Here is a 16,853-nt window from a genome sequence, read left to right on the forward strand (position 1 = left end):
CCATATCCATTCATCTATCAGTGGACACTTAGGTGGCTTCCATATCTTGGCGATTCTAAATAATGCTTCGATGAACATAGAGGTACCTGTATCTTTTCAAATTTGTGCTTTTGTTTTCTTTGGAAAAATACCCAGAAGTGGAATTGCTGGATTGTGAGGTAGTTCTATTTTTAATTAAAAAAGTGTTTTTTAATTGGAGTATAGTTGATTTGCAATGTTGTGTTAGTTTCAGGTATACAGAAAATGAATCAGTTATAAATATACATATGTCCACTTTTTAAAAAAGTTCTTTTCCCGTAGAGGCCATTACAGAGTATTGAGTAGAGTTCCCTGTACTATAGAATACATTTTTAATTTTTTGAGGAAACTCCATACTGTTTTCCATAGCAGCTACATGAAGTTGCATGCCCACCAATAGTGCACAAGGGTTCCCTTTTCTCCACATCTTCACCAACATTTGTTACCCGTTTTCTTTTGCGGTATGCAGGCCTCTCACTGTTGTGGCCTCTCCCGTTGCGGAGCACAGGCTCCAGACGCACAGAGTTAGCAGCCGTGGCCCACGGGCCTAGCCACTCCGCAGCATGTGGGATCTTCCCGGACCGGGGCACGAACCTGTGTCCCCTGCATCGGCAGGCGGACTCTCAACCACTGTGCCACCAGGGAAGCCCCACTTGTTTTCTTTTTGATAATAGCCATTCTGACAGGTGTGAGGTGATATCTCCTTGTGGTTTTGATGAGCATTTCTCTGATGATTAGTGATGTTGAGCACCTTTTCATGTGCCTTTGGGCCTTCTGTGTGTCTTCTTTGGAAAAATGGCTGTTAAGGTCCTCTGCTTATTTTTCAGTTGAGTTGTTTGTTTTTGTCTGAGTTGCGTGAGTTCTTTATATGTTTTAGATATTAATTCCTTACTAGACATATCATTTGCAAATGATATGTCATTTTCCCAGTCAGTAGGTTGCCTTTTCATTTTATTGGTGGTTTCCTTCACTGTGCAAAAGCTTTTTAGTTTGATGTAGTCCCATTTGTTTATTTTTGCTTTTGTTTCCCTTGCCTGAGGAGACATATCCAAAAAATATTGCTAAGACCTGTCCAAGAGCATCAAGCCTATGTTTTCTTCTAGAAGCTTTATGACTTCAGGTCTTATATTTAAGACTTTAATCCATTTTGAGTTTGCTTTTGTGTATGGTGTGAGAAAGTAGTCCAGTTTTGTTTTTTTGCATGTAGCTGTCCAGTTTTCTACTTATTAAAGAGGCTATCTTCCCCCCCGTCCCCGTTGTATATTCTTGCCTCCTTTGTCTATATTAATTGACCAAATAAGTGTGTGTTAATTTCTGGGCTTTCTATTCTGTTTCATTGATGTATGTGTCTGTTTTTGTGCCACTGCCATACTGTTTTCATTCCTGTAGCTTTGTTGTATAGTTTGAAATCAGAGAATATGATACCTCCAGCTTCATTCTGAAAATTGTTTTGGCTATTTGAGGTTTTTTGTGTTCCCATACAAATTTTGGAAGTGTTCATTCTAGTTCTGTGGGAAATGCCATTTGTATTTTAATAGGGATTGCCTTGACTCTGTAGATTGCTTTCAGTAGTATGGTCATTTTAACAATATTTATTCTTCTAATCAATGAGAACAATAAATCTTTCCATTTCGTTGTGTCATCTTCAGTTTCATCAGTGTTTTATGGTTTTCTATGTACTGTTCTTTTACCTCCTCAGATTTATTCCCAGGTATTTTATTTTTTGATGCAGTTGTAAGTGGAATTATTCTTAATTTCTCTTTTTGATAGTTTGTTGTTAGTGTTTAGATACTGAACAGATTTCTGTATACTCATTTTATATCCTGCAACTTTACTGAATTCATTTAATCTAACAGTTTTTTTTGTGCCTGTGGCATCTTTAGGATATTTTCGTATAGTATCATGTCATCTGCAAACAGTGACAGTTTTACTTCTTTCTTTCCAATTTGGATTCCTTTTATTTATTTTTATTGTCTGATTGCTGGGGCTATGACTTCCAATACTGTGTTGATTAAAAGTGGCGAGAGTGGGCATCCTTGTCTTGTTCCTGATCTTCAAGGATATGTTTTCAGCTTTTCACCATTGAATATGATATTGGCTCTAGGTTTGTCATATATACCTTTATTGTGTTGAGGTATGTTCCCTCTATACCCACTTTGTTGAGAGTTTTCATCATACACAGAAGTTGAATTTTGTCGAGCTTTTTCTGAATCTACTGAGGTGATCATATGATTTTTAATCTTCAATTTGTTAATGAGTTCTATCATGTTGACTGATTTGCAGATGTGGAACTATCCTTGCATCTTTGGGATAAACCCCACTTGATCATAGTGAATGATCCTTTTAACGTATTGTTGATTTTGGTTTCCTAGTGTTTTGTTGAGGATTTTTGTGTCTATGTTCATTAGTGATATTGGCATGTAGTTTTCTTTTTGTGTGTAGTATCTTTCTGATTTTGGTATTAGGGTGATGCTGGCCTCATATAACGATCTGGGAAGCATTCCTCTTCAATTTGTTGGTATAGTTTGAAAAAGATAGGGATTAACTCTTCTTTAATTGTTTGGTAGAATTCATCTGTGAAGGTATCTGGTGCTGGACTTTCATTTGTCAGGAGGGTTTTTTTTGTTTTTTGTTTTTTTTTTTAATTACTGATTCAATTTCATTACTAGTAACTGGTCCACTCATGTCTTATGTTTCTTTTTCTTTTCTTTTTTTTTTTTTTTTTTTTCGGTACGCAGGCCTCTTAACTGCTGCGGTCTCTCCCGCTGCGGAGCACAGGCTCAGCGGCCATGGCTCACGGGCCCAGCCGCTCCGCGGCATGTGGGATCCTCCCGGACCGGGGCACGAACCCGTGTCCCCTGCATTGGCAGGCAGACTCCCAACCACTGCACCACCAGGGAAGCCCTTCTTTTCTTTTTTAAAAAAATATTTATTTGGCTGCCCCAGGTCTTAGTTGCAGCATGCAGGATCTTTGTTGTGGCATGTGGGATCTTTAGTTGGCAGCATGTGGAACCTTTTAGTTGCGGCATGCAGGGTCTTTAGTTGCAGCATGTGGAATCTATTTCCCTGACCAGGGATTGAATCCAGGCCCCTTGCACTGGGATCAAGGACTCTTAGCCACTGGACTACCAGGGAAGTCCCTCATATATTTCTTTCTGATTCAGTCTTGAAAGATTGCACATCTAGGAATTTATCCATTTTTTTATTAGTGTGTAATTGTTTGGCGTAATCTCTTATGATCCTTAGTATTTCTGTAGTTTTGGTTATAATTTTTCCTCTTTCTTTTCTGATTTTATTTATTTGGGCTCTTTTTTTTTTCTTGATGAGTGGGCCAAAGGTTTATCAATTTTGTTTATCTTTTAAAAGAAGCAGCTCTTCATTTCATTGATCTTTTTCGTTGTTTTTCTTTAGTTTCTATTTCATTTATTTCTGCCCTGATCTTTATTATATCTTTCCTTTTACTAACTTTGGATTTTGGTTGTTATTCTTTTTCTAGTTTCTTTAGGTGTAAGGTTAGATTGTTTATTTGAGGTTTTTCTTGTTTCCTGAGGTAGGATGTGTCACCGTGAACTTCTCTCTTAGAACTGCTTTTGCTGCATCCCATAGATTTTTGAAACATTGTGTTTCTATTTTCATTTATCTCCAGGTATCTTTTTATTTCCTCTTTGATTTTTTCAATAAACCATTAGTTGTTTAATAGCATGTTGTTTACCCTCCACATTTTTGTGGGGTTTTTGCTGTTCTTTTCTTATATGTATATATATATATAAGAATATATTTCTCATACTGTTGTGGTTGGGAAAGATGCTTGATATGATTTCATTCTTCTTAAATGTATTGAGACTCGTGGTCTAGCATGTGATGCATCCTGGAGAATGTATCATGTATACTTGAAAAAAATGTGTATTCTGCTGCTCTTGGATGGAATGTTTTATATATAAAAACTCTAGTGTGTGTGTGTGTGTGTGTGTGTAATTTAAAGTCCATCTGACCTAATGTGCTGTTTAAAGCCAGTGTTTCAGTACTGATTTTCTGTCTGGATGATCTGTCCATTGATGTATGTGAGGTGTTAAAGTCCCCTGCTATTGTGTTACTGTCAGTTTCATTGTTTATGTTTGTTAATATTTGCATCATATATTTAGGTGCTCCTATGTTGGGTGCATATATATTTACAAGTGTTATATCTTCTTGTTGGATCGATACTTTTTTCATTAAATAATGTCCTTCTTTGTCTCTTGTTACAATCTTTGTTTTAAAGTTTGTTTTGTCTAAGTATTGCTATTCCAGCTTTCTTTCTGTTTCCATTTGTTTGGAATCCCTTTTTCCATCTCCTCACTTTTAATCTGTGTATCTTTAGATCTGAAGTGAGTCCCTATGGGCAGCATATATATGGGTCTTGGTTTTGTATCCATTCAGCCACTTTGTGTCTTTTCTTTTTTTAATGATTTTTTTTCTTTCTAACTGATATTTTTTCATTTAAAAAAAAATGTAAAAATCTCACCAGAATGTGAGTCATTCTTTTTTGTTCATTTGTTAATTTTTTTAAATTTTATTTTTTATACAGCAGGTTCTTATTAGTTATCTATTTTATACAAATCAGTGTATATATTTCAATCCCAGTTCATCTCACCATCACGCCCTGCCCAGCACTTCCCCCCTTGGTGTCCATACGTTTGTTCTCTATTTGTTTCTCTATTTCTGCCTTGCAAACGGGTTCATCTGTACCATTTTTCTAGATTCGACATATATGTGTTAATATACGCTATTTGCTTTTCTCTTTCTGACTTACTTCACTCTGTATGACAGTCTCTGGGTCCATCCACGTCTCCACAAATGACTCAATTTCATTCCTTTTTATGGCTGAATAATATTCCACTGTATATATGTACCATATCTTCTGTATTCATTCATCTGTCAGTGGGCATTTAGGTTGCTTCCATGACCTGGCTATTGTAAATAGTGCTGCAATGAACACTGGAGTGCATGTATATGCCCAGTAGTGGGATTGCTGGGTCATATGGTAATTCTTTTTTCAGTTTTTTAAGGAACCTCCATACTGTTCTCCATAATGGCTGTATCAATTTACATTCCCACCAACAGTGCAAGAAGGTTCCATTTTCTCCACACTCTCCCCAGCATTTGTTGTTTGTAGATTTTCTGATAATGTCCATTCTAACTGGTGTGAGGTGATACCTCATTGTAGTCTTGATTTGCATTTCTCTAATGATTAGTGATGTTGAGCATCCTTTCATGTGTTTGTTGGCCATCTGTATATCTTCTTTGGAGAAATGTCTATTTAGGTCTTTTGCCCATTTTTGGATTGGTTTGTTTGTTTTTCTGATATTGAGCTGCATGAGCTGCTTGTATATTTTGGAGATTAATCCTTTGTCAGTTGCTTCATTTGCAAATATTTTCTCCCATTCTGAGGGTTGTCTTTTCATCTTGTTTATGATTTCCTTTACTGTGCAAAAGCTTTGAAGTTTAATTAGGTCCCATTTGTTTATTTTTATTTCCATTTCTCTAGGAGGTGGGTCAAAAAGGATCTTGCTGTGATTTATGTCATAGAGTGTTCTGTCTATGTTTTCCTCTAAGAGTTTTATAGTGTCTGGCCTTATATTTAGGTCTCTAATCCCATTTTAAGTTTATTTTTGAGTTTGGCATTAGGGAGTGTTCTAATTTCATTCTTTTACATGTAGCTGTTCAGTTTTGCCAGCACCACTTATTGAAGAGGCTGTCTTTTCTCCATTGTATATTCTTGCCTCCTTTATCAAAGATAAGGTGACCATATGTGCATGGGTTTATCTCTGAGCTTTCTATCCTGTTCCATTGATCTGTATTTCTGTTTTGGTGCCAATACCATATTGTTTTGATTACTGTAGCTTTGTAGTATAGTCTGAGGTCAGGGAGTCTGATTCCTCCAGCTCTGTTTTTCTCCTTCAAGTTTGCTTTGGCTATTTGGGGTCTTTTGTGTCTCCATACGAATCTTAAGATTTTTTTGTTCTAGTTCTGTAAAAAATGCCATTGGTAATTTGATAGGGATTGCATTGAATCTGTAGATTGCTTTGAGTAGTATAGTCATTTTCACAGTACTGATTCTCCCAATCCAAGAACATGGTATATCTCTCCATCTGTTTGTGTCATCTTTGATTTCTTTCATCAGTGTTTTATAGTTTTCTGAGTACAGGTCTTTTACCTTCTTAGGTAGGTTTATTTCTAGTTATTTTTTCTTTTTTTGCAGTGGTGAATGGGATTGTTTCCTTAATTTTTCTTTCCGATCTTTCATTGTTAGTGTTTAGGAAAGCAAGAGATTTCTGTGCATTAATTTTGTATCCTACAACTTTACCAAATTCACTGATTAGCTCTAGTAATTTTCTGGTGGCATCTTTAGGATTTTCTATGTATAGTATCATGTGATCTGTGAACAGTGACACTTGTACTTCTTCTTTTCCAATTTGAATTCCTTTTATTCCTTTTGGTTCTCTGATTGCCATGGCTAGGACTTCCAAAACTATGTTGAATAATAGTGGCGAGAGTGGGCAACCTTGTCTTGTTCCTGATCTTAGAGGAAATGCTTTCAGTTTTTCACCATTGAGGATGATGTTTGCTGTGGGTTTGTCATATATGGCCTTTATTATGTTGAGGTAGGTTCCCTCTATGCCCATTTTCTGGAGAGTTTTTATCGTAAGTAGGTGTTGAATTCTGTCATAAGCTTTTTCTGCATCTATTGAGATGATCATATGGATTTTATTCTTCAATTTGTTAATATAGTGTATCACATTGATTGATTTGCATATATTGAAGAATACTTGCATCCCTGGGATAAATCCCACTTGATCATGATGTATGATCCTTATAATGTGTTGTTGGACTCTGTTTGCTAGTATTTTCTTGAGGATTTTTGCATGTGTATTCATCAGTGATGTTGGTCTGTAATTTTCTTTTTGTGTAGTATCTCTGTCTGGTTTTGGTATCAGGGTGATGGCGGCCTTGTAGAATGAATTTGGGAGTGTTCCTTCCTCTGCAGTTTTTTAGAAGAGTTTGAGAACGATGGGTGTTAGCTCCTCTCTAAATGTTTGATAGAATTCACCTGTGAAGCCATCTGGTCCTGGACTTTTGTTTGTTGGAAGATGTTTAATCACAGTTTCAATTTCATTACTTGTGATTTGTCTGTCATATTTTCTATTTCTTCTTGGTTCAGTCTTGGAAGGTTATATCTTTCTAAGAATTTTTTTTTTTGGCTGTGTTGGGGCTTCGTTGCTGCATGTGGCCTTTCTCTAGTTGCGGCAAGCAGGGGCTACTCTTCATTGCGGTGCACGGGCTTCTCATTGTGGTGGCTTCTCTCGTGGAGCAGGGCTCTAGGCCCACGGGCTTCAGTAGTTGCGGCATGCGGGCTCAGTAGTTGTGGCGCACGGGCTTAGTTGCTCTGCGGCATGTGGGATCTTCCCGGACCAGGGCTCAAACCCGTGTCCCCTGCATTGGCAGGCAGATTCTCAACCACTGCACCACTAGGGAAGCCCCTCTTTCTAAGAATTTGTCCATTTCTTCCAGGTTGTCCATTTTATTGTCGTAGACTTGCTTGTAGTAGTCTGTTATGATGCTTTGTGTTTGTGGTGTCTGTTGTAACTTCTTTCTCATTTCTAATTTTATTGATATGAATCCTCTCCCTCTTTTTCTTCATGAGTCTGGCTAAAGGTTTATCAATTTTGTTTATCTTCTCAAAGAACCAGCTTTTAGTTTTATTGATCTTTGCTATTGTTTTCTTTGTTTCTATTTCATTTATTTCTGTTCTTATCTTTAGGATTTCTTTCCCTCCACTAACTTTGCGTTTTGTTTGTTCTTTCTCTAGTTACTTTAGGTGTAAGGTTAGATTGTTTATTTGAGATTTTTCTTGTTCCTTGAGGTAGGATTGTATTGCTGTAAATTTCCTTCTTAGAATTGCTTTTGCTGCATCCCATAGGTTTTGGATCATCATTTTTTCATTGTCATTTGTCTCTACCTATTTTTTGACTTCCTCTTTGATTTCTTCAGTGATCTCTTGGTTATTTAGTAGCGTATTGTTTTAGCTTCCATGTGTTTGTGTTTTTTACGGGTTTTTTCCTGTAATTTATTTCTAATCTCATAGCTTTGTTGTTGGAAAAGATGCTTGATGACGACTTCAGTTTTATTAAATTTACCAAGGCATGATTTGTGACCCAAGATGTGATCTATCCTGGAGAATATTCCATGTGCACTTGAGAAGAAAGTGTAATCTGCTGTTTTCAGTTGGAATGTCCTATGATATCAATTAAATCTGGTCTGTTGTGTCATTTAAAGCTTGTGTTTCCTTATTAATTTTCTGTCTGGATGATTTGTCTATTGGTGTAAGTGAGGTGTTAATGTCCCCCCCTAATTTTGTGTTACTGTCGATTTCCTCTTTTATAGATGTTAGCATTTGCCTTATGTATTGAGGTGCTCCTATGTTGGCTGCATATATGTTTATAATTATTATATCTTCTTCTTGGATTGATCCCTTGATCATTATGTAGTGTCCCTCCTTGTCTCTTGTAACAGTCTTTATTTTAAAGTCTATATTATTTGCTATGAGTATTGCTACTCCAGCTTTCTTTTGATTTCCATTTGCATGGAATATCTTTTTCCACCCCCTCACTTTCAGTCTGTATGTGTCCCTAGTTCTGAAGTGTGTTTCTTATAGGCAACATATATATGGGTGTTGTTTTTGTATCTGTTCAGCCAATCTGTGTCTTTTGGTTGGAGCATTTAATCTATTCACATTTAAGGTACTTATCAATATGTATGTTCCTATTACCATTTTCTTAATCATTTTGGGTTTGTTTTGTAGGTCCTTTTCTTCTCTTGTGTTTCCCACTTAAGAGAAGTTCTCTTAGCATTTGTTGTAGAGCTGGTTTGGTGGTGCTGAATTCTCTTAGCTTTTGGTTGTCTGTAAAGCTTTTGATTTCTCTGTCAAATCTGAATGAGATCCTTGCTGGGTAGAGTAATCTTGGTTGTAGGTTATTCCCTTTCATCACTTTAAATATGTCATGCCACTCCCTTCTGGCTTGTAGAGTTTCTGCTGAGAAATCAGCTGTTAACCTTACAGGAGTTCCCTCGTATGTTATTTGTCCTTTTTCCCTTGTTGCTTTTAATAACTTTTCTTTGTCCTTAATTTTTGTCAGTTTGATTACTGTGTGTCTCAGTGTGTTTCTCTTTGGGTTTATCCTGCCTGGGACTCTCTGTGCTTCCTGGACTTGGGTGGCTATTTCCTTTCCCATGTTAGGGAAGTTTTTGACTATAATCTCTTTAGATATTTTCTTGGGTCCTTTCTCTCTTTTCCTCCTGGGACCCCTTTAATGTGAATGTTGGTGCATTTAATGTTGTCCTAGAGGTTTCTGGCTGTCTTCATTTCTCTTTTCTTTACTCTGTTCCTCAGTAGTGATTCCATCATTCTGTCTTCCAGGTCACTTATCTGTTCTTCTGCCTTGGTTATTCTGCTATTGATTCGTTCTAGTGTATTTTTCATTTCAGTTATTGTATTGTTCATCTCTGTTTGTTTGTTCTTTAATTCTTCTAGGTCTTTGTTAAACATTTCTTGCATCTTCTCAATCTATGCCTCCATTCTTTTTCCGAGGTCCTGGATCATCTTCACTATCATTCTGAATTCTTTTTCTGGAATGTTGCCTATCTGCACTTCATTTAATTGTTTTTCTGGGCTTTTATCTTGTTCCTTCCTCTGGTACATAGTCCTCGGCCTTTTCATTTTGTCATTCTTTCTGTGAATGTGGTTTTCATTCCAAAGACTGCAGGATTACAGTTCTTCTTGCTTCTGCTGTCTGCCCTGTGGTGGATCCACTCTATGTCTTTTGATTGGAGCATTTAGTCCATTTACTTTAAAGTGATTATGGATAGGTGTGTACTTATTGCCATTTTGTTAATTGCTTTCTGGTTGTTTTTATAGCTTTTTTTTGTCCTTTATTCTTCTTTTGCTCTCTTGTGATTTTATGACTATCTTTAGTGTTATGTCTGGATTACTTTCTCTTTTGTGTGTATCTATTATAGATTTTTAGTTTGTGGTTACCATGAGGTTTATACATAGCAACCTTTCTATATACATGATTACCTTAAGTTCTAACAGCCCTGCATTTTTAGTCCTCCCACTTGTGTTTAATTTTTTAAACTTTATTTATTTATTTATTTTTGACTGCATTGGGTCTTCATTGTGGTGCACAGGCTCCTCATTGCCGTGCCTTCTCTTGTTTCAGAACACAGGCTCTAGGCACGCGGGCTTCAGTAGTTGTCACTCGCAGGCTCTAGAGCACAGGCTCAGTAGTTGTGGTGCACCGGCTTAGTTGCTCTGTAGCATGTGGGATCTTCCGGTACCAGGACATGAACCCATGTCCCCTGCATTGGCAGGTGGATTGTTAACCACTGCACCCCCAGGGAAGTCCTTTAATATTTTTTGTATCATATTTTACATATGTTGTTTTCTGTATTCCTTAACTACTTATTATGGATATAGATAAATTTACTAGTTTTGTCTTTTAACTTTCCTACTATGTTTGTAAGTGGTTGATCTACTACCTTTACTTTATCTTTGACTTTACCAGTGCAACTTTTCCTTTCTGGTTTTTATATTTCTAGTTGTGGTCTTTTCCACTTAGAGAAGAACATCATGAAAAGGTGATGTTCTAACAGATACTTTTCCTGAGTCTATTGAGGTGATCATATGGTTTTTGTTCTTTGTTAATAAGGTATTTGATACCAATGCTTTGTTTCTTTGAACCAAACTTTTTATTCCTGGGATAAATCCCTCTTGGTGATGGTGTTTAGTACTTTTTATATTTCTCTAGATTTGGATTGTGGATATTTTTGAGGAATTTTTTGGTCTATATTTATATGGAATACTGCTCTGTAGATTTCTTTACATGTGATGTCTTTTTGTTGTCTTGGTATCAGGGTAATACAAGCCTCATAGAAGGGGTTGGGAAATGTCTCTCTACAATTCAATTTTGTACATGGATCACCAATTACTCATGCTATTGAGCCTCTTTTCATATGGTTATTGGCCATTTGTATATCTTCTTTGGAGAATTGTCTATTCACATTTATTGCCCCATTATTTAACTGTATTATTTGTCTTTTATATTCTTATCTTTTATTTTTTTTATTGTTGTCATATGAGTTCTTAAAATATATTTCTGATACAAGCCTCTCATCAGGTGTGTGATTAGCAAACCCAGTTGCAACCCTAGTTGAAGTAACCTTGCCTTCTTTGTAGCTGATATTGTGGGGATTTGTTTTTCCTTCAGATTTTGAGACCATATTTTTTGTTTTAAAAAATCTCTAATTTTTAATTTTGTCATTGTCTGTTTATATCATCAGCGCAGTGTGGTCCCATATTTCTTTTTTCAAAAAATTTTATTGATTTTTGGCTGTGTTGGGTCTTCATTGCTGCAGGCAGGCTTTCTCTAGTCGTGGTGAGCAGGAACTACTCTTTTTTGAGGTGTGTGGGCTTCTTATTACAGTGGCTTCTCATTGCAGAGCGTGGGCTCTAGGTGCACAGGCTTCAGTAGTTGTAGCATGTGGACTCAGCATTTGTGGCACGTGGGACCTGGAGCACTCAGGCTTCAGTAGCTGAGGCACGTGGGCTCAGTAGTTGTAGCACACAGGTGCAGTAGTTGTGATGCATGGGCTTAGTTGCTCCGCGGCATGTGGGATCTTCTGGGTCCAGGGCTCAAACCCATGTGCCCTGCATTGGCAGTTAGATTCTTAACCACTGTGCCACCTGGCAAGTCCCCAATATTTCTCTAAAAATAATAATTAGGTTCTTTTTTCTCCCTGTTAAAGTCAACTTGACTCCATTACCATTAGATCCTTCAACAGCTCTTGTTTGTGGGGCCTGTTCCTTGAATTCCGAGCACTCTGTTATTTATTTGAGAGGCCCCGCTGGCTTGACAGATTCCTGAGGAACCAGGACTTTTCTTACCCAGTGGATGTGCCAGGCCCTGGGCCCTGGACTGCCTGTATACCCCTAGTGTCCATCTTATCTTGGCAGGGGGTGGTATCTCTGCCTCTGTTGGATATGAGGGGGCTAGACCAGACTCCCTGCTGCTTTTGCCTTCAAGTTAAGTGTTATTCAGATCCAGCAGCACTGACGTTCTGTTTCTGGTTCTTGGAGGTGACAAGGTAGTAATAACTTTTGACCAAGCCAGGTATCCATTTCCATGTGATCTGAATGATGATTTCATTTTTCAGTCTTTATCATACCTTAGGATATACTCTTTCAGTAAAAACAATTCTTTCTAATTATGTGTGTGTGAGTATTTATCAAGTATTGCTGTTACACTTTGCTTCAGTTTCCAGCACTTAGCATCACTGAGTAAAATGCATTTGATTGGCTTGTATGTGTTCATTTCCCACAAGAGTGTAAGCTCAGGAGTTCTAGGAATTGAGTCCAGTTCGCGACTTTCAGCCTCCCCATCTTCCCACACATGGGGGTGAAGAGGGAGCCTTGCTGACATAGAACCTGTGGCTGTTTCAGGACTCGGTGGTCTTTGAGGACGTGGCTGTGAACTTCACCGTGGAGGAGTGGGCTTTGCTGGACCTGGCTCAGAGGAAGCTCTACAGAGACGTGATGCTGGAGACCTTCAGGAACCTGGCCTCTGTGGGTGAGGATGGCTTCCTCCCTGCACTTAGTCTTTAGGGAACAAATATTTCTTACAATTGTCCTTTCTTATTAGGGACAAGGATGAGAACATGTTGGAAAAAAGACAGACACAGTCCAACCTTTCATGAAACCTACCTAGGGTCAGGTAGCTTTTCCATGAAAACAAAGTTTACTGTATTGATTGACTTTTTGTCACTCTTGATTAGAATCCTGAGGGTCCCGAATTTTATAAATGTGAGCATATTCTGCAGTGTCACGTAGAGCAGTGGGAGAAGCGTTATGGTTTTCACCCTGTGAAAGTTACACTGTGATCAGTATACATTTGACATGATAATTTTGCTGCAGTTAAACCCACACTTACCCATTGTCAGTGACTTGAGGACCAGAGAATTGGCCCATCTCATGGATGGCCTGTTGTCCTTCATCCTCCCCATGAGGAGCTTTTCTCCATGAGCAAGACAGCAGCCACACACCATCCGATCTCCCAGTGGCAGCTGGGTCAGTGGAGATAGGCTTTGTCTAGGGCCTCTGTGCCTGCGATCACCAGGAGGGCGCACCTCTCAGGAGGAGAAGGTTCTGGATCAGGGAGTGATATTTGGACGTATCTGTTAGAAATATGACTCTGTCTTTGAGAAGGTGATGTTTGTCATTAACCTGGCTTCCCTCTTGGAGTTTTCATCCATCCTTGCCCACTTGGGAAGTCTTTCTGTAGCTCCTCTTACAAAGGGAGCATTTGGGAATGTGCATTTTACCCAGTTCCATCCTACTTTACTTTTCTGAAAATACTGATCTCGACATCAGTCTCCATTCTTTTTGAAGTACCTCTTAGTGAACAAGCTGCCACTTTGACTCATTTTTTGTACGATGGCCAAAGTTCCAAATAGCTAGGGTCCTCAGAGTTTTTCTTTGTTCCCGTGTCCATTTTTCCTTATAAAATGTGTTTACATTTTTGGGTCAGTATATGGAAAGAAATCTGCATATGGTTTCTTTTCTTTCCTTTATCCCACCATTTCTTTCCCAAAGGTTTAGTTATGTTATCAACTGTTGCAGGTTCTTGCCCTCAAGTTAAAACCAGTGGATCAAGTCCTCAGTGGGATATTTTGGAGAATGAACTATGCAGTGAAAAGAAAATAGTAAGATGCACAAGAAATGATTCCTGTTCTGTTTTTGGAGAAAACTGGATATTTCATAACATCCGAGGTCACCAAACTCAGGAGAGGGATTTCAGGTGAGTGGCACAGCTACAGGGGAAGGCGGATCTCTGCAGACTGTTAGACTAACTTGAAACTAAAGAAAAGGTATAAACCTAGCTAAACAATTTTTTACTTAGAAAATTTTCACAAGAGAATACTTTCATAAATGTGAGGTATCTGAAACATAATTCAGTTGGAAACAACGACCAGGAAACCCTGTATGTAAGAAACACAGAACGTTATGGCTCTGTCTGAGCCCTCAGCCAGAGCATTAAGCTTGTTACATGTTGTCACAATGCAGACAGTGCCTACAACATACCCATTCCTTGAAAATGGCAAATACATAGTGAAAATAATAATGAACAACCATCAATAAATCATTAATGAAGAAATAAGTTATAATCATTAATCCCTAATACTGTTCTTCCCATTTTGAACAGAAATGGTTTGGTGGAGCATCTCTGCAAAGGTAATGAAGGTCATCAATGTGGAGAAACCCTGAACCAGATTACACATCTTACTGTGCATAAGGGTTATCCAACTGGAATTCAGCCCTATAAATGCACTAAGTGTGGAAAAGCCTTCAGGGATTGTTCTTTCCAAAAGAATCAGCAAAGATCTCACCCTGGACACAAACCTTATCCATGTGAAGAATGTGGGGAAGCCTGCAGCTGTGTCTCGTGCCTAAATCCTCCTGGGGAAACACACATTGTAGAGAAACCCGAAAAACATCAGGATGCTGGGAGAGCATCTGAGAGATATGTGAAGAGTGGCAGTAGTAAACAGTCTTTAGAGTGTAAGAAGTCTGGAAAAGCTCTCACTTGTCCCTCATCCTTTAAGGGACGTCAGAGAGGTCACCATCGACAGAAAATCCATGTGTGTAAAGTATGTGGGAAATCCTTTATGTATTATTCCTACCTTGCACGGCATGTGAGAACTCACACTGGAGAGAAGCCCTATGAATGTAAGGAATGTGAGAAAACCTTCCGATATCCTGCATCCCTGGGAGGACATGTGACAGTGCACACTGGAGAGAAACCTCACGTGTGTAAGGAATGTGGGAAAACCTTCAGTTGTCCCAAATACTTCAGAAGACACGTGAAAACACACAGTGGCATGAAACCCTATGAATGTATGGAATGCGGCAAAGCCTACAGTTGCTCCTCATCCCTTCGAGAACACGCACGAACACACAGCGAAGAGAAACCCTATGAATGTCAGCACTGTGGGAAAGCCTTCAGGCATCAGCGATATTTTAAAAAGCATGTGAGAATGCACAGCGGAGTGAAACCCTATGAATGTATGGAATGCGGGAAAGCCTACAGTTGTTCCACATCCCTCCGGGAGCATGAGAGAACGCACACTGGGGAGAGGCCCTTCGAATGCCAGCACTGCAGGAAAGCCTTCACTCGCCATGCCTCCCTTCGAGGACACATGAGAACGCACAGTGGGGAGAGAGCCTACAGATGTACACAGTGTGGGAAAGCTTTCTGTTGGCCCTCGTCCTTACGAAAGCACGTAAGAATGCACAGTGAGGAGAAGCCCTATGAATGTCAGCAATGTGGGAAAGCCTTCTGGTACCCCGCAAACCTGCGAGGACACATGAGGCTACATGCTGGGGAGAAACTCTGAATCCAAGGACCGTGGGAGAGACTTCATTCTCTCTTCAAACTTGTAATGTGAGCAGCACACTGTAGAGAAAACTTATGAAAGGGAAAACGTGGGAAAACTTTCAGCACTTCACTTACTTTGTACATGAAAACTCAGAGCACAATAGAAATCTTTTAACAGAGATAAATATGGTTTTGCCTTGGTAAGTGCCTCATCCTGAATAGGGATCCCAGTGTATTAATTTCTAGCTCATATTGCTGATCTGAATACTTAAGATAATAACTATCTCTCTATGTCTACTTCATCTGTACTACTTATGTTTTGTTATCTCCAACTTTAAATAATCATACAGTCATATAAAGCTTGCCTCATTTCCATCACAGTGTCTTTTTTTTTTTGGCTGCCCTGCTCAGCCTGTGGGATCTTAGTTCCCTGACCAGGGATCAAACACATGCCCCCTGCAGTAGAAGCACAGAGTCCTAACCACTGGACTGCCAGGGAATTCCCATTATGATGTCTTTTGAACCCAGGGGTGATAAGTGGTTTTCAGTTTTTGTTTTTTTTTCATGTGTAACTTGGTATAATTTTTAGGTGAAAAGCTTTTGATTCTTACTTTGCATTATCTTCCTAATATGTGATCATGATATGAGGTCTGTATTGTTGAAATGTCTTTCCTGGTCCACTGCTACAGATACTGGAATTTTCTGACTCAATATTTACCCTCCCCTTGCACCTTCATTACTGAAAGGTGTGTCTTCCAAGTTGTTTGTTGCTAGCAGATACCATATCTTTGTTTCTCACAGAAATTAGTAATTGTGGAAGGTCTTGGAAAATAACATTCTCATCTGATTATGTTTGTAATTTGGCCTCTGTTCATGTCCATGATCTTGGTTGGAAATCGGACATGATAATTGAGTTAAGAAGTGCAACTTGCTGGCATGAAGATGAAAGCTCCTGTCCAGACGGTTCTACTGAATTGTGTTGTCAGCTTGGGTGAGGTGGGAAACTGTATATCCAGAGTCCTTCTGTTAGTGGTTCTGAGTTAAAGTTCTTAAGATGAGGAAGAAGCATGTGGTCTGGAAAGCAGAAGTGTGGAAACCATGATTCTCAGGTCTTCTGTACCATCAGGAGACAGAGATGCATGGCAACCTGGTGAGCCTGAGTTCCAGCACCGTTTTTTGACTTCTGGCTCTGCCCATGTGGAGCAGTCCCAATCAGACATGTTTGATGAACCCAACCCTGTGGATTTCTGGCTACAGAATCTGATCCATGATGGGGGTTTATAGAGGTTATGTGTGGAAGCCAGGACCCCTAGAAGATGGAAGAGAAAAAGTTGGCATCTGGTTTGATTACTTACTTGATTGACCTGG

The 16,853-nt window shown here is 38.8% G+C and overlaps 1 protein-coding gene across 1 annotated transcript in view; it reads left to right on the forward strand.

Moving 5' to 3' along the window:
* LOC112400281 (zinc finger protein 77-like) overlaps nucleotides 1-15,837 on the forward strand; it is a 26,482-nt gene extending 10,645 nt beyond the window's left edge. Inside the window, exons 2-4 of the mRNA XM_024745995.1 lie at nucleotides 12,554-12,680; nucleotides 13,730-13,907; nucleotides 14,313-15,837. Of these exons, the coding sequence (XP_024601763.1) occupies nucleotides 12,554-12,680; nucleotides 13,730-13,907; nucleotides 14,313-15,504 (1,497 nt within the window). The 3' untranslated portion in view covers nucleotides 15,505-15,837. The remainder of the gene's footprint in view (nucleotides 1-12,553; nucleotides 12,681-13,729; nucleotides 13,908-14,312) is intronic.
* Nucleotides 15,838-16,853: the final 1,016 nt, after the last annotated feature.

Source organism: Neophocaena asiaeorientalis, unplaced genomic scaffold (assembly GCF_003031525.2).
Source record: "Neophocaena asiaeorientalis asiaeorientalis breed wild unplaced genomic scaffold, Neophocaena_asiaeorientalis_V1.1 scaffold357, whole genome shotgun sequence".
Lineage (NCBI taxonomy): Eukaryota > Metazoa > Chordata > Mammalia > Artiodactyla > Phocoenidae > Neophocaena > Neophocaena asiaeorientalis.